The sequence below is a fragment of the Diadema setosum genome, chromosome 2 (genome assembly GCF_964275005.1).
Source record: "Diadema setosum chromosome 2, eeDiaSeto1, whole genome shotgun sequence".
Lineage (NCBI taxonomy): Eukaryota > Metazoa > Echinodermata > Echinoidea > Diadematoida > Diadematidae > Diadema > Diadema setosum.
In genome coordinates this window covers 1108726-1132802 of record NC_092686.1, presented here as the reverse complement: position 1 = coordinate 1132802, position 24077 = coordinate 1108726, and the positions used below count along the sequence as shown (strand labels likewise).

The window sequence follows — 24077 nt, the reverse complement described above, 5'->3', positions numbered from 1 at the left end:
TACTAGAATAAGAATACCTTGTATATGTTACCTGATACATTAACTTGTAGTAAAGTGTCTGTAGGACAGATAAACAATAATCAAACTGGAAGAATACTGTCCAAACCACATCCTTCCAACTCTGCTATTACTTCTGTCCGGAAGCATATAACAAAATTTGGCAATTAGTCTCTCTGTAAGTTGGTGTGTGTGTATATGTCCTTTTTGCTTGATCAAATTCCAAAGGTGATACGGGAACAAACACATTGGCACAGAGCAAAGAACAAACTTTTTCCCCCACAAAAATAGAAAAAATACAGGTACCTGTTCCATAGACATTTTTGGACCAAGACAAATACATAAAACATTTATCAAAAAAAAAAAAAAATAACAAAAGCTTTCCTTTGGATATGTACATGCTTTTGACCTTTGAACTTGCAAAAGCGTATAAATGCAACATACAAAGGGGAAATAATCCAGAAATCTCCTCAAAACAAGGAGCATGACCTGATAAAGATTGAATGTATGCATGCACTCCTGGAAGATTTGTGTGGTAGCAATAGGGCTGAGAGAATAATATGGTCTGATGTACGAAAGACATTAGACACTCTAAGGACAAATTTCATACAAGAGGTCTGCAAATTACTGAAGTTGCAATAATGGCTGTTACTATGCCAGTTACTATAGCAACACAATAACTAATCAGCTCTCACCATTTTAGTTGTTGCTATGGTGACTGCATCTTCAGCTCTGATATAGGAAGTGGAAGCATATTTGATGAAGAGGCCCTAGAAAAGGTAATCAATATCATAGTCTGTGTTTATTGATGACAGAGAGTCAGACATAAGCTTGGGACATTTCACGAAGCGTTTTGGTCGGATATTTTTCTGACAAACTGTTACAAGCTACTGAAATCCTTGCATCTGATTGGCTGAGAGCAAATTTGTCTGACAACTTTGTCGGACAAGATGCTTCATGAAATGCACCCCTGGAGAGGACCCCCTTGGATTAAAGGGAGGATTGACAATTCAGGTGCTGACTATTCTCTTAACCATGCAAAGCTGTAGCCTGAATGATAATAAACATGATAGATTAATATCAAACAAGGGAAAATATTCCTACTGTGATCAAGATTGCAAAAGGAAAGAACCCCCCCCCCCTCAAACTAAACACAAACATGTACAAAGATATTAACTGCCATTGAACATTTAAACCACACACATTACTCAAAGCCCTATTCTGGTTTTTAGCTTGATACAGACAGAAAGTAGAAAAAAAAAATAATAATTTAGATGTAGATGGAAAATCAGCAACTCACTCTGTCATAATTCTTCACACAACAATTATGAGTAAAAACAAATAAATGTTATATCTCTTTTTGTTTGCATCTTCTGAAGCACTATTCTAAGCTTCATACATTCATACAAAACCAGGAGCAAACACTGATGCATGTAAGACCCCACTGACATCACCTGCCATTTTTAATACGAAGTTCAGTAAATTGTTGCGTGTTGTAAAACCATGAGCCATCAAAGTGCCACAAAGTGGAATGACAGTGATGTGAATCTAATATCTGAAAAACTCAGTTCTGCCTTGTGACAATGCTACAAAAATATATCTCTTTATCAGGTTTTGGAGGTACTGTAGAGGAATGATGCAGACAAAACAATGTAGATTTGGCTGGAAGTTGCCAATAACAACTAATCCAGAGGACATACACAATATCACTTTCATTGAATGTATGTTGAACTACAAATGCAAATGCACTATCACTATACTGTAAAAGTGGAAATTTTTGCTGTCTTAAAATTTTTATGCAATTTGTACGAGGTACATCAAACTTGCATGAAAATGAAAGCATACAAATATTTTTTGCTTGCATTATGTAGTGATATTCTGTATCCTTGATTCGGGGGAAATAAAAACATGCAAAATTCATTTCACCCAACTGAGTGCAAAAAATTACAACAACAAAAATTTCCACATTTACAGTAATACATGGGAAAGAGCTCTAGAAATTTTGTGGACACTAGTCATATTCTGTGGAGTACGATTGTGTTTGTGAAGTCAGTGTTTGGCATACGTAAAAAGGTCAAATTAGTTGGAAGAAAAAAAGACAGATGTTTCTTAAAAAAATTACAGTTCATCAGCAGGCATTTACAGGTTTGTACTTCTGTGACCATATTTGTGCTACTAGGCTCTACTTTACCACAGCCCTATTTCTACAACTAGCAGTTAACAAAGACCTGATATTACTTCAGCTTTTTACCACCACCATAGCTATAAAAAATGCATGCATCTGCATAGAATGTACACAGCCCACATCTAAAGACTGGGGCGTTCCCCTTAAAGCAATTCAACCAAATGATTTCTGATCAATAGTCTGGTACACCTCCACATTGGTTTAATTCCATCTCACGAGTCACGTGCAGTCTCTCAAGATGATTGACTGTAAATAAAGCGATGATATTATTAAATCATTTCCCAACTAAAAATGGGGAAAGGAAAACATTTTATCAGGGTTTTGAAGGGAGCCAATGTTGTGCTGATGAAGTTGTACTTTTCACTTTTTTTGATTGTATCTCTGCTTGTTGGAAGACCTGGTGTTAGACCCATCATGACTTTCCTGATCCGCCGCGGGACTTAAGTGTTACTTTCATGAACTCTGGCTCAGTAGCTGCCTTTTCTAATGCCTCAAGATTCTGCAAACTCTCCTCCTCCTGGTGAAAAGAAAGAACAAAAAACTGACTCACGGTTAAAAATCAGGCCTTTTCAGTCGCTGTCTGCCATGATACAAAATGTGACGTGATATGACAGATATCAGATACATGTGATGAAACACTTTTCATAGGAATTTGATATGAATCGTGGAATTAGCTGGTACATCATGGTGCAGATTTAAACAGCAAAACACATATCTTCTTTTTGTTACAAGATCCCCCTGAAGAGTTCTACATGTTACTGGTACTCATGATAAATCTGACATACAAGTAACACAAGCCATAAATATTTAGTGACACTCTAAGAATTAGAAGGATATCACAGAAAAGGACATGAATCAAACACAGACTGTATTCACACAATAGCCACAGTCATGCTGGCAAAACTTTGAGAATACTTCGCGAAGTTTGCTCATCTGTTCACACTGGCAGTCAAACCCCTCTAGTTTCAGCTGCCTGTGTTCAGACTGCACAAACTTCAAGGAGATTTGCAGGGGTTTGTGAAATTCCCCTCATTTAGTATAGTTCCACGAGAAGCGTCACAAGAAATTTTCAGGTAATTTGAGTTCAAACTGAGAACATTTGAGAGTGTGACCACAGCTATAATATCCAGCTTCCAAATGAACCCTTGAGGCTCATACATGAACCACTACATTGTCTCCCATTTACTGTATACACCATATATTTAGCGAGTCTAAATTTTAGCGAATCAAGACTTTCCGACGATTTCGCACGTGGTTAAATTCGCGATCGTGGACTCCTGTATTTAATGGGGAATGTATACGCATACGTCACATTCATATCGGGATCAGAGTCAATATTTTTGTGTGTGTTTAATTTTGCGAATAGCAGCTGACTCAAGAAATTTGCGAAAATAAAAACCTCGTGAAATATTCGGCGTATACAGTATGTAAACCTCTAGTCTCTTTTCAGATGTGAAAATGAATTTACCCCAATCCTGAGGCGCTCAGCCAGCTTCTGGTCCAGGCTGGTCCTATTCTTGATGCGCTCTTGTTCCAGCTGCTTCTTGGTCCGCCTCTGTTCTCTGTCTCGGAATGCTGATTTCAGCTCATTCTTCTCAAGCACACTGCGCCCACTGCCATGGAAACACCACAAGAAATGACACAGGAAAATATGAAAAAGGAGAATATTTCAAAGAAATCTAATCAGCATAACAATTTTCCCTCATTAGAACCATCAGTCTGAATGTCCCTGGCTCATTACACTATTCATCACAAAGTTTCCATCCATTATCATGAAGTTCTTTTGGTGTTAAATGCAACACAGCTGATGTTTGTTCATTTTTCACTTTTGCTATGAATTGCAACCAGAATGTACAATGGACAAGAATGGGAAGAGTACTGCAGAAGTGGAAATATTCATGTATTTGTCGCACCATGAAACTGGCAAGAATATTTTTGCTTGCAATGTGTAATAATGTAATATATTGGATGTTGACACAGATGTGCCTGTTTTGTACTGTAATACATATTGTGTCTCAGTGCTGTATGTGAATACTATGGCTTGTTATGTTGTGCAAAATTGTATTGCATTACGCTGCATCATTAGCAAGATACAAAAACAATAAAAACTTAGTTTGAACAGAAAGAGAATAATTTGAGTGAGAATCAGAAATATAAGAAGACCACAGTAACTTCACTGCAAATATATCTGGTTTCCAGTTGATTAGTTGCCATTCTGACTCTGCTTACCTTCTGTTATGTCACTTTACACCAAATCAAAGTCAACTTCAATAATTATGGTATTGAATTGTACCTTTAAGCATGGGCGTAGCTTCCTCTAACACTGAAGAAAAAAATATTACTGGCAAAGTCACTGTTTTCATTCATGCCCATTAGAGATAAAAACATTAAAACATACGTGAGCATTTTGATTTAGAAAAGAAAATTGTTTTGTGATTATAAATCTGAATCTCTACTCAGAGATGATACATAATGTATTATCACATGTACAGAATGAGAGCAAAGTCATATTACATTTCTTATGATAATTTTTGTTATGCGTGGTTCCTGGCAAGTCTATAGTAATGTTCAGACAGTGATTCCTAACCTCAAGGATGAGCGGATTTCAAGGATAAGGTGCACTCTATGAGGTGCCAAGTGTTCACACGGTTGATTTCGTTATGACATCAGTCATTTCATTGACAAAATGGCCTCGAGGTTCAGGATCACCGTCTGAACGTAACTTATATCAGTTTATTATGCTGTCCTCATAACAGCCACGACATGTGAATTAGCATAATGCACAAAATTTTCACAACATTGAGCTATTGCCTCTCAGTCTAAATTGTTTCATGAGACACTCTGTAGAGGTTTTGATACACCTGTGTTTGTTTGAGATGCACCTTGCATAGTCAGCCTGTCACCATACTTCAAAACAAATGCAAAAAACCCATACAGTTAGGCACCAACCATATCCTTGAATAACAATCCAATTTCATCCAACACACAAACTCTTAATGAACCCAACCCTAAGACACATCATAGACACCTGAAAGATAAATGGTACCAATGTTAGGTGTATTTTGCCGATGGAGCCCCATACAACAACCCACAATCCATCCCTCCACTATACAGAGATAAACAAGATGGGCAAAGCATCGTATCCCACATACACTTCTTCATAGACATTTCTGATGCAGTATGTTATGGACCTGAACAAAATTATACAACAAAATTTAGAACACTGCCATCTTGTGCTCTTAAACTGTAATTACTCTTTTGAAGGTAACACTCTGCACTGAGGTGCGCATATACCTTTTAAAACAAAGCATTATCGAGACACAATATACAATATATGCTTCCATAGTGAATTGATTTCGTCATGTGCCCAGAAGAACAAGGCAAACCGGAAGAATGCTGTGAATGCTAGTGAGGCAGGAAGTATAGAATTCGCCTCGCATGCGCTCACATCGTTCTTCAAGGCACACCCTTTTTTTTTCTTTTTTCATGCTGACTGGTAGACTAACATTCAAAATGGGAAGACAGGAACTTTAATCTCATGTAAGAGCATGTTAGGAATATGCAAAATATTTTGTTGGATATCTTGCTTTGTGCATGAAAGATAATGTTAACCCATTGAGCACGAGCTGATGTTGCATCAACACAAGTTTCCTATAGCTACATGCCCAAGTACACATAGACTAGTTTTCAATGGGTTAACCAGTGCTAACGGCAAAGAGCAAAAACCTTTAATCAGTGAATATCTTTTCAATATTCATTGAACTATCGATCATAGACACATATCATAACATATTCAGCTTTACTTCTGCAAATTTCATAAAGACAGCATTGGTAACATTGAACACTGCAGTTGTATGTAATCTCTAGACAGTGAAATAATAAATCCTGTGGATTATATGGATTCATATTGTTTTTTGTTACTATACTATCATGACTTGATGGCTTTTGGCTCCAAGGATAAAATTTGCTTGTGAGAGCTAAATCAGCTACGGCCATTATTTTGCTGGTCCTCATGCTATGTGGTTTATTTGACAACACCAACCCAGTGATCTTGAACTGGAGTAAGAGATACAATTTATGAGCATTGCATGTTGTGTGTGTGTGTGTGTGGGGGGGGGGTATATTATACAAATATGCATGCACACATAAATATAGCAATTGTAGTGGCAAAATAGGATCTAAGTCATTGACAAAGTCAACTTTCAGCAGCAAACTGATGACTTTTAACCTTCCCCAAAGTCTTTTTGTCATCTATATGTATGTCCTACATGTACATTTCTCTTTGACATACATGGATATCTGTAGATAGCAAGTATATATTTTCAAACATATATTAGACACCACATACTTAACTCCTGTGCTTATTGCTGCTTTGTACAATTTTATTTTATTTTTTGCTTTTTGTTCCATTTTATCCAGCTCTGCCTTTTACTTCATGTCAACTGCAAGTAAAAAAGTTCTCCATAGACATTTTGATACAAAATGAAGTAACAGCAACAGTATCCATGGCAACATACAAGCGCCTTTTGTGAAACCAAACATCTCTTGACAGTGTCAATGAAACCCAATATTCTAAGTAACACATAGATGGGAGCAGCAAAACGCACATCTCATGTACTTTTGTACTTGCTTTAGGCAAATTGCAAAAAGCTTACTTGCTTGTTTTCATACAGCTCGCAAAATCATAATGGCTAGATTAAATATTGCTTTTTATTCACATCACAATGGACAAACTACCACTAGAGATCTCAGACTACAGAGATGTTCTAAGCCTTCTCCATTTCGATGTTGTTCTCAGAGGTACATATCATCGCTGAGGCAACAAGACAGTGTATCTCAAATTTTGGTGAGAATCACTTTTTTTTAATCCATTGCCAAATAATCAATTAAGTAAGCATGTCCTGTCCAAATCCTAGCTGTCTTTCAAAAAAAAAAAATAATGAAACCACCATTGCATGTTAAAGGAAAGGTGATCCCATTTGTTATGGTGCTGTGGTTGCCATGCTTTTTGGCGCTCGTGAACATTTGAATGTTTTGAGATACAATGTTTTGTCACCCCAACAGCGATATATTTCAAAGAAGTTTCCACTGATAGCATGAATGTACCGTAAGTGCCTTAAAGTGTGCTTATGAAATTTGAAAATTGATGAAATATGAATATGTGACTACCATCCAAGCAACACTGCATGAATGATATTTAATGTGAGGAAGGAAAAACATGCTAGTGCTATCTACATGTGTAGCCAAAGCAATAATTATGATTTAGATATTATGAGATTTTATGCTTTCTTTCACCCATTTACCATATATTGCTGATGAATGGATTATGTTACTACCTTCACTTTTTATCATTCATGACTTTCTTTCTTTTTTTAATCAGCAGGGGGTGTGAGGATTCTGTGATGACAACAATGATGATGATGATGATGATGACGGTGGTGGTGGTGGTGATGGTGATGGTGGTGGTGATGGTGATGATGATGATAATGATGATAATGGTCATATTGTTGATGATAAAGATGGTACATGATGTAGCTAAAGATGTTGACAATGATTCTGATAATAATTTGGGAAAGATGAAGATGGTGTTGAGGATAATGAAGACGATGATAGTGAAGTTGATGATGACGATGATGATGATGATAATGGTATTAATGATGATGATGATAGTCATATGACAGACATGGTAACAGTAGTAATAACAATGGAGAAGATGAAGATAATATTGGTAATAATGATGATGACATGAATGATTATGTTAATCCTCACGATAATAGTCAATGATCAAATTGTGTGTAATATTCACAATGCTTCTGATATCGACACTGGCACTGATGCGGACACTGCAATTTGCATTGATGTTGCTACAGAAAATGCTAACGGCCGACTGCATGATATCTGTGATCATGAATCAAAGACAGCACACATATTCCAGCTTGGGAACCATTAACAGAGGAAATTAACAATTTATTCTTCTAGCTCATGACTTACAGTGTGAATAATGCAACAATCTGGAAAAATTTGATGATGTTATCACTGCATTAATGAAATTAAAGGCCTTAAAGAAAGTATCCCATACTACATATTATGAGTGATCAGGGGGGTGTTTCATCAACGTTTGTCAGCGCTAAAAGTTGTCATCGCTGACAATCACCATAGTAACAGTCTGTGACCAGAGCATCTCATCCAATCAAAACCAAGGATTTTGCTGAAATTGTCAGCGCTGACAAACGTTGATGAAACACCCCCCAAGCGTTTACTTCAAGAGATGATAGTGCCATTAAAAAAAAAAAAAATAATGTGAAAGCAAATTTTTTCAAACAATGTAATTTACAAAATAGGTATGCTAAAAATGTGTGAACTTGAAGACAAATCTGGTGAGTTTCTCAACTTTGAAAAAAAACTAAAGATGAAGCTAACGGTACATGATGTCACTGAATGTCACAATATTCATTGCAAAACAGTTAAAGCTTTTAAATAGAAATCAATAACTTGAATGATTATTGATTGTGCAGTAGTGATAATACATTTGGATATATACAAATTTATGTAGCTTCATCTATTTCTAGGCAAGGATGAAAATATTGTATGCTACTGTTTTGTGAGGAAATGTATCTTGAGGTTACAATCATGCTGGATAAATATTGTTCTACTCAATGTGAAAACAACAGAAAGGAAGACATATTTCCATAGACAACCACTTACAATTGATAGATCTATGTGTGCCCTGACGGTCAGTAGTTCAAAAATGACCGATGACAAATGTCTATCTTTACCTGGTACCTCAAAATGATAAACTTCAATAAAGTCTGAACATGTGGTACATGCACACATGACAAGCAAGGCTCAAATGCCGATACACTGACTCATATACTGACTTGAGTTTAAACTTAAAATTGATCCATTTTTACATCATGCCATGGTGTATTTTCCCTTTGATAAAACCAGACCGTACATACCAATGAAATTTGTACAAGTTTTAATTGCATGTATCCATAGTTTTCCTGTCTGAGAAAAAATGAGGATTATAAAAAGTTAATTGCCTAAATGACCTCACAGCTGATGGGCAATAGTTCAAGTTAGAAAAAACAACAACAATCACACATTGCATATCACTGAAGAAAAAGACATCTTATGGTGATCCCATTATATTACTCACGCTGAATTACTTGGAAAGCGCTAGCACCTCAAAAAAAAAGTGAATTGCTGGAAAAAAGGCTGCGGTTGAAATGTTAAGTTGATGAAGTAAAAGGGAAGCATTTCCTTGTGGATGACATTGGATGCGTTGCCATGGTGATGGTTACATACATCTTAATGCTGCTAGTTGATTAAAGTGTATGAATTACGACAGACTTCTGGACTACTTTTTGCTGTTTGACGTGCTCCTACAATAACCCAGTCACTTTCAATCTCTGGGTTGAGAAATGATATCACTCTCAGAAGTCTTCATCTCAACTTTAAACGGCACACATGTAGGCAACAAAGTAGACGAAAAGACCATGGAACCCACCACAAGTAGAAAATACTGGGAGAGGGAGGAAAGCGCGAAAGGATTGCTTCGCAATTTGCCGAAAGAAGCCATTCAGAGGCAAAACAAGTTTTTCATCTCTTACCGCTGTGGAACCTGTATTCGATCAATGTGGCCCGGGTAATCAGCTCTAGCATACATAGACCTTAAGGGTGATACAAATATTTTGACATTATTTTTCTGTTTTAGGGGATTCATTCAGTTCTGAGTATGTAGCCATTCACAGTAGACACTAACTGCTATTTAGAAGTCACAATTATATTTTTCAAATCACTGCTCTCTCTGTGATATTAAAGGTCCAGTTTACCTTTGGGAGCAGTGATTTAAAAAATGTTCAAGATATCACATTTGATGCATATGTGTAGGTCTGTTGTATCACAAAACATCCTACCATATAAGATTTTTGCAATAAAGCCCAAAATATGAGGAGATATCAGCATTTTTCTCAATAAACCATAACTGTATATGGTTTCGCTTGAAAGCATTCTTATTATAACTATTGTTTACATTTTGTGTATTTAACAATACTTGACATCGATTATACGGATTCAAATTTTTACAGTGGTTGTTTCTATCCCTAACTCACATTTTAGAACTATTTTAAAGCACTAATGTTGGGTTTTTGTTTCATCTGCAAATGGTAAATTATGCCTTTAAATGTGTTGGTCAAGTTGATAAGAGGTAGCTCCAGCATTTAATCACTTCATATATGTTTATTACTTTTCAAAAATTACGGAGCCATCTACAATACTAATTCATGAAATATTAAATTCAATGAGAGTTTTCCAACAATGACAGATTTAGGTTCCCTCTTTAATCATGCCAGTCAATATTACCTCCTAAATATCATTATGAAGTGGATTATTTATTTTTTATTCACGTTGTAACAGATGTCTATTTCCTCATTACTGAGTTTAACTCAATCATTTAAAATCACAAATAATAATGGAAATCATAAATGCACAACTCCAGTCCTTGAACCACAAACTAACACTCTGGAATGTTATCCCCCAAATTCTACAGTCAAATTCTCATGAACGCACAGCTTACGACTAATACGGCCTCACTTTTGTCATTGTAACGAACATAAACTATGCACAGCATGGCCATATCATATCTAGTGAAGCAAAATAGAGCTATCTCCAGGAATTTTGTGTTTCTGCCTATCCCTGTTTTATCCATGTTAGTCATGAAAGACTATTATCAACCATATTACTTCCAAATGTTGTTGAGATCACTGCACAATACTGTGCAGCCAGTAGAAGAGTCACCAAGATTGTCCTCAAAACTGGATTCTTTTGAATCCAAATCTACACCAAAGTTTTCCTGCAAGTTTGGTGACAGAACACTAGTCAAGACAATCTATTTCATACTGAGACAAGTGTGAATAAAGTTGTAATGGAAGGTTATGGTAAATCCCAGGTGATGCCTCCTTATGTCTAGATGCTAAAATCCATCACTAAAATGGGGAAGTATTTTCAACATGGAAATTAAGAGTCCATACTAACTCCAAATTACTAGACAAGGAAGGAAATAAGATGAAAATGGCAACAACATCTGCACACCACTTTAATACCCCGAGACTAAGAGCAACAAAACTGCATGTATGTGTTTCTGTGTAGAACTTTTTGAAGGACAACAGTACTACATTTCTGTAACCTGGCAAACAAGTCGTAATGACTCAAAGACTTTTGGTTCTATATTCATCAGACATTCCTAAAGCCTATGTAATGCATTTATCTAAGATGTCTAATTCAAATTGTAAAATGTAAACCATTCAATGGGGTGAGTACATGTTTTCCCCTCTTAATTCCCAAGTCATTAACATATATTCTATATTCTATGATCACATGACTTATATATATATATACAAAGGCTCACTGAAAGGTCATACTGCCCTTTGCTAAAATGGGTAAAGCAAATAAGCATTACCTTGGACAGGAATGTGTAAGATTCCTAAAAATATGTTGAAACAACTGATACATATTTCACATCTTCCCCAAATTAGTATTATTAAAGGTCCAGTTTACCTTTGGGAGCAGTGATTTCAAAAATTTTCAAGATATCACATTTGATGCATATGTGTAGGTCTGTTGTATCATAAAACATCCTACCATATGAAATATTTGCAATAAAACCTAAAATATAAGGAGATATCAGGGTTTTTCCTCAGTAAACCGTAACTGTATACGATTTAGTCTGGAAACATTTTTATTATAACTATTGTTCATATTTTGTGTATTTAACAACACTTAACATCAATTATACGGATTCAAATTTTGACAGTGGTTGTTTCTATCCCTAACTCACATTTTAGAACTATGTTAAAGCACTAATGCTTTCATCTGCAAATGGTAAATTATGCCTTTAAGTAATTTGACTCCTAGAATATGTGCACTGATAAGATCCTTGAACTGCTAATCCTTCATAAGACATCCAGCAAAATATTTGTGTGAGCAAATTTCTTGTGTATGTGTGTGTTTATCTGTACACATTGGGCATAAGTGAGTAGACTGGCTAGGATTCCAAACAAATACACTCACAGCATACAAGTGCATGATGACTGATTAATAATGCCTGTAAGATTTTCCTGTAGTTTGATTCAATTCTACTCACTGGAATTGTTACTTAGAGTGAAATTATTGAGTATTTTGACATCAAATATTTAACATTTTAAGGTACTAAACAAACTGTGCTGTCATCAATATCTACCATTTATTCCAGATAAATAGAAAAAACTAAAAACCCAACATAGCATAAAAGCACTTGGGGAGATTTCAATTAATGTCCAGATACCACGTTACAAAACACATGAAATTACACTAAACTTTTAACACTGTCCAACTTTTATGAGAATATCAATTGTCCTAGCTAACTAGAAGAAGAAACAGAATATACTTGGTAAGAACATGCATGAGGAATAATGTGATTTTATTCTCATATCAGAAAAAGACGGGTGTGGATCATTGGAAGTATTAGTTCTGTCTTTCTACCACAGTGACTTTCTTTTTAATTTTTTTTTTTTTTTTTTTACCAAGCACAGTAAAGTAACGCACATGGAATCAAGGATGTGTAAAAAGGTAAAGGAGTAGACTTTTCATAACAGACAAGTAAACCTGCTGGTAGGAATTACAATATATATTAAGTGACAAGATGGTTGAAGTTCACTGGGTCTACATGTCGAGGAGATTCACACGATCATGGCTCCTCATCATCTATTTCCTCACAAATTTCTGCAATATATATCCTTCTCGTTCTTGGCTCCTCCACCTACTTCTACCGTAAAAGTGGAAATTTTTGCGGTGTTGAAATTTTCGTGCATTTCCCGCACCAGACACTAGCACGAAAATAAATGCATCCAAATATTTCTGCTTGCAAATATTTCTGCTTGCCATGTGTTCCAGTAGTTGATGTCTTGATTCCGCAGAATTAAAAACATGTGAAACTCATATCTTACCCGGCCCAGCGTGAAAAATTAGTCACGCGAAAATATCCCCTTTTACAGCAGCGCCAAGAATCAATGTTGGTACTTCTCACTAAATAATTACCAAGTTAACCTTGTTAAGCAACTTTGCTTTTGTTATCCCCATCCATTTTCCTGTATTTATACCACCCTTTGTGATAATTTATACACATGTACATATGAATTGTCATGTAAACGCAGTAATGTACTGTTTGTTGGTACTTTTAATCACAGTTGTATTTTGCTTATATTTTACCCAATTGTGGAAAATTAAATAAATTGAATTGAATTGAAGTGAATTGAATTGAGTACTCACCTATGCCTTAGTTCACGGTGTAAATCCTTGTGAGCGGAAGACGCCTTAACTGGGTGGTGTAGGGGCTTGGGTTGGATGAGTCCATTCTCGTCGACCACCACCCCTCGAGGCTGATGATGGGTGGGCGACGTCGGCATCATGGTCGAAGGGTCTTCTTCCATATCGAACTCGATGAATCTCCCTGATGAGTTTACTGAAGTGATCATCCAAATTGGACATGTTTTAATTCGTGAGATCATGGCTCTCGTACAAGGTTCTGAAATCATTCTTTGTTTTATTTGAGATCTCTCCTTTTCTTTCATTCACACTGATTTTTAGCACTGAATCTTGTCCTTAAACATGAACAAAGAAAATTACAAAATAAATCTTAAAGCCCCACCAAACCAGTCTTAAAAATATCAATACAAACCAATTTAATCCAATCTATATGAACCAATCTGATCTATCTATCTTAATCAATTTAATTTGATTCACCCAAACCAATGTAAAATCTATCTTAACCCATTCTATATCCGTCCAGTGCAGCAACAGATTCTTTGAGTTTTAAACATTACCATCCCATGTGTTTACTTATTCTTTCTACAGCATTGGTCTGTGGCAGCAATAATGAAATTTGTATCCACAGCACCACTGAGAAGGCACACAATGATATCATCACACAAGGTGAACCCTAGCACATCACTAATGCAATGAAATCCAGATATACACTTGTATGCAAGAATTTGATAAGTGGAGCAGGGTTCTCCACTGGTCTGTATTTTGTCCGGGGGCTCTTGTGTTCGTCGGCCTCCGAAGTCAAATCGCGGTTTCGCGACAGCGTCAAATTTGCGGTTTTGTGACGGCATATGTATTATAGTGCACTGCGTCGAGATGGTGCACATTATGTCCACAGAGAATGGGTATATATATACTGAAAGGCTCCCCCTTTCTGTAAGAAAAGAATTAATGCATTTTAGAGGGCTTGGACTGCAAATGGTGCAATCTACAGTCTCTTGTAATGAAAGGGGATAGGAGCATCTGCAGCTGCTATGTTCCAATCTTGGCATTTGTAGCCATATTTCAATTTGCATTTTTCACCATCTAGTGAAGTCTTATTTTCTTGCAGATCTTGAAGCTCAAGTTTCTACCTGGATATATAAGAAGCAGCTCAGATACTGAGATGAAAGAAATAGTGACCTGCCAATGCTACATAATCTCAGATGTGGTTGTCTGCAATAATGAATTAACAAGGATTCAAGAACAGATCTCACAGACTGAGAGTGTGCTTTTTGCTATTTTGAATTAAACTCGCCGACTTATGAGGCCTACAGGCTCTAAACATAACATTAAAACATTATGCCGAAGTACCGGGCTGGTCACCAGCATGATAAAGATTCCAAACTACGCAATGTTCAGCGTTGATTGATTGCTTACTTGCAATGAATGTGTACTAGTGCATGTATGTACCTCCAAAGACTTGCTGGGCTGGTTATGGAAACTTCCACTACCTAGCAGGGGAGGGGGAATGCTTTCTTCTTCTCAAGAGAGCTTTTGTGTGAGCGAATGCAAAACTCTGTTGGATGTTTCCAATTATTGTTTACTATAAAACACAATAATGCGTTGTTTTCAGGCTCTTTCATTTTATTGGCTTTTAAACATCATTTTCCAAAGTATTCCTATTTCTTTTCCCCTGACTGGAATTGGAAAGTCTGCCATAACGATGATCGCTAAATGCCGCGCTGTGTGTAGATATGTGCCGATGTGCGAAACACATGGTTTCACTTTCAAGTTTAAAGGAATGCGCCATGTGCTCCTGCCGAAGAGGTTACTGCAAGTTCAATGGATCGAATGCAGATCGAATGCGGTAAACATGCAGTTCATGTTCGATACGAAGAAATCATTACGTCTTTCACGAGGGAAAACACACAAAACACCCACGAACGAATATGTTGATAGCCAAAACTTTGAAAAGTAATAAGCAGTTTTGATGAGCGTGAAATTGTCATGATTTTGCTGTCTAATCAGGTGATGACTGCATCTCATAGGACCTACTCGTAGTGAATTTGTAATACGAGACCGTTCATGTATTTCTGTGATTTTTTTTTAATCGACTGAATAATCAATCCTTTTTTTTTTTTTATTGTTCAGGGAACATATAGGATATTCGATCACGTACATTATAATCGACTGTTCGACGTTTCCTACTATGCGCCAAAAGAAAGGCTATAGAATCATGATATCTTTGCAATGATTCCTTTAATTCAACTCATGAGCTAGTTCTTTGATCGATATTTCCAAGATATATTACACGTTGTTTATTACAGTGCACGCATTCTTTCGTCTGGCACGCACCTGGGTCTGGCACCTGCTTTTGTGGAAATTTCCACAAGGGGGGAGGGGTGGGGTGTCAAGTTTCTTTGAGCCGAAGAGACTGCATACACAATCTCTTCGCTTCTATTTACTGTCATTCGTGTTTTCCCCTTATTCTTTGAGGTAACGAACATTTAGATTTAACTTTACGAAGGTTGCTAGCATGTGATTCTTTTTGTTTTGAGGTGTATTTTCTTTTTAATCATTCTTGGGAGGGGAAAGAAGAGTAAGAGGGAAAATGAAATAAAACAAAGGGCAAGTACGCTCAGCATTCACAGCAAGCCGTCTTTTACACCAACATCATCACCATCAGGCATCACTCAGATCATTTTGTTCTTTTCCTATCAACATTTAGAAACACGATCACCATCATCACTCGAGATAAACACCTAGGAATATAAATCAAAATACAAAGTATCAACACCTCCCGACAACAACACCAACGGAAACACAAACATTACGAAGACAATACACAGCACACCGAAGCGGCTGGGATCAAACTCGCTTCGAAATACATAGTATTGCAGCAAAGCGGAGAAATCGCCGTTACGAAAATGCATATACAGTGCGAGACACTTGAAAGAATTACATTTGGGAATACTTCAAAGTATAAAGGGAACAGATAAGGTGATATTAAACGGAAGAAATCGTGCCAAACGAGGTATGAGAAATGACAAAAATAAAATGTTAAGTGTAGTAGGCCCTAGTAGAAGTTTGCAGCACCGAAAGCTACACGAAAATAAATACACAGTGGAAACTCGGTATTGCGACGAGATCCTTGGGATCAAGTCAATAAACGATGCAAAACAAAGGAAATTAATTCATTTTGACCGGAAAATAGTTTGTTATAGGTATTCTGTTATATGAGATCTCCTTTAATAGGCCTAGAAATACATCCGAGTTTCCACGATACACGGGAAAGAAAGTTCAAACGCTTTTCACCTGCACTACTGCAGTGCACATCAGTATATGAACAGAAACTCACCTCTGCACATAGTCTTACTTTAAATTACTTGCAGAAAAATGATGCAATAACATTGTAAAAAAAAACACACAACACTCTAAAAATCATTTTGTACTTGGGAGGCAAGGGAAAAGTGGATGAAGAAGAGAGATAAAGAAGCAGACATTGTATAACAGAACGCCTTCTACCCCGCTTCACTTGGAAGCTGGCTACATCTACAGTGTGTAGCTACTCGTGCTCCCCAGCCGGCCGGCTACACATGGGGATCCGGATCCCAAACACCAGGGTCCGTAGGTGGCAGGGATTCATGTTATTCATAATATGAGAAAAGTTTCATTTTAAGTCGATGCTTGATTGCGCAATGCTGCGCGGTCTTGATGCTGTCTTGTCTGCGCGTGAAAATATGTCAATTTTCATATCCGCTAGTGGAGAACCGTGGTGGAGTGAAATAATTCTCCCCTCCCCCCCTCAAAAAAAAAAAAAAAAAAAAAAAAAAAAATCAGGCATGAAGACATTTAAAGGAACTGTACAGTTCTGGTTGAGGTGAGGATTTAGCTTTTAATGTTTTGCGAGATATTTAGAAACCACTCTATGAGATGTCAAAAGTTTATTTGATAAAAATCGGTTTTGAAATGGCTGAGATATCCAAAAACAAGGTGAAAACAAAGAGATCATAACAAAAGTCATGGCCTGTCGCCTTTTATTATTATCCCTTTTTTGGATATCTCAGCCATTTGAAAAACAATTTTCATCAAATAAACATTGAATCCTTCTTAAAATTACATGATCTTTCATATTTCATATGAGGTTTCTCATTATCTCAATTAGGAATGTTATCAAACTGAATCCCCACCTCAACCAGTACTGTACAGTCCCTTTAAGCAAAGAATGAACACATTTTTGCAATATAGATTTTTTTTTCTAGCATATCACAAGAAAAAAAAGACACATAAACAGAGGGTAATTTTAAACAACAACAAATTATGAAGACTCCATATTCTTTTGCTGAGAATAAAATGAATCTAAGGCATACGATACAGCAAAATACTGATTCAAACGTCGGGCTTACATTTGTGGTGGTAGGGGACCCCGTTGGCACCATCTTCATCATCGTCGATGTCGTAGTCAGGCGGAGGGGGGCTCGAGACTGGTGGTGGAGGTGCTGGGGGAAGAAACAAATCAGATGTTTGCCAACTTTCAAAGAGAATATTGATCCACGATGTGCTCAGTGGAGACCTGCTGCTGTGGTTTGTGCTTGCATTGTGTGTGACTGCACAAAGCCATATACCTCTTCCAATCTCTTCTTGAATATCATCACTTGAACTTCCTCATCAACTCTGATCTTGGCAAGAGCTATCGCCAACAACAACAACAAAATAAAAACCCTCAACAGTGACACTGCCCTCCATTGGCTGGTCCTTGTTGAAGATTTGTGGGAATTCTTAGCCTCATTTCTTCATTGGTCAAGTCAGTGGTCAAATTTCTCAATTTTCCACTCTGACCTCGATCATATCTATCCCGAAATTTAAGAGAGAGACAGACAGACAGAGACAGAATTGTTCTGACAAAATTTGTATGTACACTTAGTTTGAGTACAACCTGTCAACCACTTCTCAAATTGTACGTAACAGTACCATGAATTCCAGATGTATTTCATCCAAATCTGCCTTTTATCTGTAAACTGCAGGCTTCATTACATATAAGAAATAATAATACTCACTGAAACAAAAACAAAAAATGGGATCATGATATAAACATGATCAACATATTAGCCAAAGACAACAAGGAAAAAGTCGCCCAATATTCTATATTATGGCAAATTCAGAAATGATTTCCAATTTTGATTGTTTGATTGCTGTTTTTTATGCATTATATCACAACTGAGAGTGCAGACATAAGATTCCTTCCTTTGCAGCAGGACATGGCTGTACTGCCACATATGCATGACTTCAGTTTGTTAACACTGAATGCCGTGTAAATGGGAATTCCCCATGGCATGTTTTATTCACAAGCAGCCAAGCCTTTTCATTGTTGTCAGACATAATACCGACTGGCAGCTTATTGTAGGAACCAGATTGGTCCTATGGGTGTTCTGAAAGAGAAAGAAACCAAGGGGTCCAATAAGAATTTGCCAAAGCATGCAGTTTGGAATACTGCCACTAGGAGTAGAACAAAATATAATCTTCATTCCATAACACACTTTCAGATTTCTTCTAGGCCTTGATATGACAACAGGCTGTCGGCATTACAGTATTGTAGGCATCTCTTATTCTTTTGACGAAAAACAAAAATAAAATGGTCCGCAAGTTCAACTTTTCTCTGTGAAACAAAACACATAATAGAAATGAAAGATATACTCAACAGAATTTTCTGTTAAATCAAATACATGAACACATAACAAACTTGAAGATACATTCAGCATACAAAGCACACTCTTCCTAAAATATTTTGCTTCATTACAGAAGAGCGAATGAAACAAGCATTTCCTAGAAGTGAGAAGGATATTTGTTACCGATCAGTTAATAGTCAAACACAATGCATACTAAATGACTGTAGTACACTGCAAATAAAATTGATTAGTCATTTCTGTGAGTGCATACATTTATTTGTGCTGCAAGCAAGTGCCAAATTTGTCATGACAATTAGTTTATTAAGGTGGTGACACACAGTTTATACAGATTAGAGTGTGCAACATCAAGTGATGTTTGAGAAGAACAAACAATAAGGTGAGGATGGCAAACTAACATCATCCAGAACCTGTATGGGATGAAGAGCACCAAGTTAAAACAAGAGGCAGAGATATTTGGCTAGGGAGAACAACGTTTTAACCATTGGCACCCTGCCCCATCCTGCCCCCCCCCCCCCCCTTAGGCAGTCATCCATAATACATATGCTTGTTCCAGAGTCTTACCCCCTGTTCAGATGCAAGCCAGTTTATACCAAAACTAGATAAAGAAACGACATATAAAGAATCATCGTATAGCTGACAGACCATTCAGACACTCATTTTGATTTTGACCATTCTGGAAAACAGTGTATAGATTCATAGTTTCTATAAGTGTTTACTAGGCCCATTTAGATAAGATATAAATATTTTTTATTCATTTTTTTGCTGACATCATGTTCCACCTGAGAGAGCTTCACGGCCCACTGGTTGAGAAGCAAAGCTCTAGGTCAGGAAATATTGCCTCATTTGGTTCTTGCCTTCCTCCATAGTTCCTTAGCTCCCTCCCCTTCCAATATGTGGATTATTTGGATCTTTTCTAAATCAAACCAAATCAAACCACGTCAAGTCTCTATTCATAAAATGTTATGCTTGGGAAATAGATACTCAATACAGCACTGTCCTTGTATCGCTTGGCACACAATGTATAATATGGTCTACAATTTGTAACAAATATAAATGCTTGCCTTTCAGAAGCATTCATACTGGCAATTCTTCATGGTGTTATTAGCATTCTAAAAAGAAAAACTTACTTTGCTCATAAATGACAGGAAAGACATATTGTATAAAAACCTTTATGGTTTGTGATTATTACTGAACAGATTGTGAACTATCTGGCAAATGTGGATTCCACTAAAGAATACATCAGAGAAAAGAATGTTCCAGTACCTGAGATGTTACGACGTTTAGGTCATCACTTGCATAAATCTAATGTACTCAAACCCATATGTGACAGTATGAAGCAAGAATCAAGTATGTGTCATTGCTGAGTGCAAAGATGTCATTACTTCTGTTTTCTGAAAACAGAGTTTCTTGGAAATATTTCAGTGTTGAATAATGACATTTATACTATTTATTCTATTACTGCATATACGACGAAAGTAGAAAGAAGCAAAACCACACACTCACACACACATGTGTAGCAGGGAGTCACATGTGTGCAGCTCTCAGTGAACAACTCTGCAGGAGGTTCTAGTTCTCATCCACAGAAACAAAGAATCCTCCATACATCTCATCACAATAAACTTTGAACTGTATAGTTTGAATTACAATAGGAATCAGTCTGATAGACACCATGTCCATTTAGAGGGTTTGGCAATAGTGGTGGCCCAGGGCCACTAAAAATTCATGTTGGGCCACCAAATTTTAAAAAATGGTTATTGGTTGGCATCCCCATTGGGAAACTAATATTGAAACTGGATTGTTATTTTGGGGCCATCAGAAAAAAAAGTTGGTGTCAAGACCTGACATATGGTACCCCAGTGTACCATCATACCCTAGGTACTGTTGTATGGCACCACCATGTGTTTGTACGATATATGTATTAGACACTGCCATCATGGCAATCAAAACTCGGCATTCGGCGATAATGACCCCAATGCTAATTCAGCCCTATTATGGAGTCTGTTTTGTTTGGGGGTTTTATGCCATAATTAGCGTAATAATGAGATCACTGGTGATGTGTGGGTCATAAGCACTATAATGTTATGATGCTGCAGCACTGCTGACTTCATTCTTGCAACAGAATTTTCTTCCACAAGGTGCTAAAAATTACTTTTATCCATTTTATTTTGATCCAGGGTATAGCATTAAAAAAAAAGAAGATAATTCAACAAAATGGCAGCTTTGTATGTGGTACCCAAGATATCAAAAAACTGCATCAAATGCATCAGCTGTCATTACCATTCTCTGTTAAATTTTGAAGACTGTAAATCAGAGAAAACTGCAAAAATATTACAAAGGTGATCTGTCTGGATGCACAATAAGAAATGAAATCTGATATTTGAACTGATGAATATAAGATCAGTCCCAAACCAAATTTGGCTGTGAGACACATGGCAAAATAATGCAAATGTGGATGATTCCAATGACTGTTTTATGTTTCAATTTGTAAACATAACATTCTCAGAACTAGAAAATTAAAAATATAAAGACTTTATTTTCAAATTCTTGGGTTAGACTTGGGTCTTTCTTATATTCAAGTATTCGTCTACGCTTGCCTGCTCTTATTCTTTGGCAAGTATCTTTTTTCAATAAAATGGGACATATTACTTCTTGTAGGAAAGATTTCAGTTAATCATTTTAAAATAATGAAACCCTTGTTCAGCAACTTTTTCAAGATTTTAGGGGGGGGGGGGTATGTAAAGTAAAGCGGGCAAACTATGCAGTCATGTCCAGCTTCTAGCTATTAGCAGTAGCAGCGTATTAGTCTAGTTCTAGCCTTTTTAACAGGATTTGTCTTCTCGCAAGCAATGATTTATGGCAATATTTCAAGCAAGCTGCAAATCTTTGAATAAAAGCATAGCATTTCTGCCTCTATTACCCAGAACTATGTCTAATGTTCATAAGCATTCCAGATGGGTTTGAAATCTGGTAGCATTAAAAGTCCCAATAATATTCAAATCTTGTGTGTTAAAGGCAACAAAATCCAAAGATTTTCCTATCAAAAAAATCTTTGCATTGAAATGTAACATTGTAAATGTGACTATCTAAAATGATACTTTATCATGCAGTTCAAAAACAAAATAAAGTAATCCAAAACTCTATATATCACTTCACGTCATATCATTCAACCATTGCTAAATTTTCTCATTTGTCCTTGTCATTTTTACATGATTACACAGAGTTAAAGATTTGCTCATCAAAAATGGTCTTAGCTGAACACATAATATCAGGCAATCTTATGTTGAATGATTCAATACAAAAGGTACATCAGAGGCTTATGTTAGGCAATGGTGATGAACTTTGTTGAATGAATTTTTTATATTTAAGCTGATGTCATACAGATGTATCACTTACGATACTAACCAATTTTATGTCATATGTGTATAATTATGATAAAGAATCACAAGGGACCAATAGATATTTGCATGCAAACACACAGTTACGAACATCTGTAAATATATGAATATACTAAAAAAAAAAAGTTATATTAGATGAAGCAGGGTTCCTATGAGACTTTTTACAGATTTTGAATTTGATTATTTGTATATTTTCTCCAATGTATTTTTCTCTTCCTGAATATACCTTCATTGCTTCATAAGTCTTGTTTGTATCTGAACATGAGGAAAATTGTGGCTATTTTGTTTGTAAAAAAAAAATCAAATCATTCCTACAACAAGTGAAATCATATTCCCTATTTGAGCTATAACAAGCAGTACAGGTAAATAATTGCTGGTCAGAAGGATGAACATAGTCCCATCTATACTAAATTTTATGATTTGCTAAATCGTTTGATAAAGCCATTCCAAATTGTACAGTTTGCAAGTATGTACAGTGACATTAACAGTTCAGCTTTTTATTGATGCATGCTATGTTATGTTCACATGCATAACATTTTTTTTTTTGCATGAATTCCTATGATTAAACAAGCACTTTTGAGCAATTTAATTTTAAAACCCCCATACAAAATCTTACAAGACTGGCAGAGGATAGCTGATACTGGCTTATGAATATCTGTAGTCTTTACTCAATAACAGAATGATTCTCTACATTTTTGCTTCTTTTTTTTTTACAATAATGACCATGTGTAAGTATATTCCAGAATACTTTTAACTCTTCCTTGTTATGCCAAATGATCAGTGCTTCAAAAGCTGCTAAGCAGATGTTACATTACAATCCAGTTGTCACACGACAGCATTGAGTCCATTAGAGCAGAAAACAGCAGTTAGAAAAAATGCACAAACATGACAATTAATAATGATAATACTCGGCCATTAGTGTACAGGAGGCAAGCAGGTTATCGAAGGTGCAGAAAGGAATCTCTCCGCGGGGAAGATTTCCCAAACTCACTCGTGCGAAGATGTGCCGGAAGTTCATCCTCATCATCGCTTGGTTCCCTCCTATCGGCACCTGCGTTACCTAGGTGAGTGGTGTGGGGATAGAATATTCTTATTTGTTACACACAGAAGATAGAAAGTTATCAAAAGCTTCCTGGGATGGCCATCTTGATTTAATTGACAGTGACTTGAGAAGAGGCTAAAATCCACTTGGCCTCCAAATGAAGATCTGTGAATAAAATGAGATTTTTTATGCCAAACTCAACTTTTTGACAACATCAATGACATAGGGTGCGTTCGAGTGCTCTTCTAAAGCGAACTGTACCGTACCGTACCCGCACCAGAGGAAAGCTCGAACACTCCTAAAGTGTACCGTACCGTACTGTACCGAGCCAAAAGTGGACCACTTCCCGATGTGCTCCAAAAGCGTACCAAAGCGTACCAAAAGTTCGCTGTAAAGCATGCGCGTATCATACGCATACGTCACAGTGCAAAAACATCACTCTCTTTGTTCGGGACAGCTGCAAGTAGTTCAAGCGTCAGGTGGATGAC

At 36.6% G+C, this 24077-nt stretch overlaps 1 protein-coding gene across 3 annotated transcripts in view; it reads right to left on the bottom strand.

The window, feature by feature from the left end:
* Positions 1 to 2436: 2436 nt before the first annotated feature.
* The window catches only part of LOC140238653 (uncharacterized), a 74354-nt gene continuing 52713 nt past the window's right edge, over positions 2437 to 24077 (bottom strand). For 2 of the 3 annotated variants that reach the window (XM_072318556.1, XM_072318563.1), the window contains 5 exons: positions 23539 to 23607; positions 17872 to 17964; positions 13490 to 13682; positions 3651 to 3795; positions 2437 to 2699 (listed from right to left, as the gene is read on the bottom strand). In XM_072318556.1, the coding sequence (XP_072174657.1) occupies positions 2595 to 2699; positions 3651 to 3795; positions 13490 to 13682; positions 17872 to 17964; positions 23539 to 23607 (605 nt within the window). In that variant the 3' untranslated portion in view covers positions 2437 to 2594. The remainder of the gene's footprint in view (positions 2700 to 3650; positions 3796 to 13489; positions 13683 to 17871; positions 17965 to 23538; positions 23608 to 24077) is intronic. The other variant, XM_072318568.1, reaches the window with a different exon arrangement.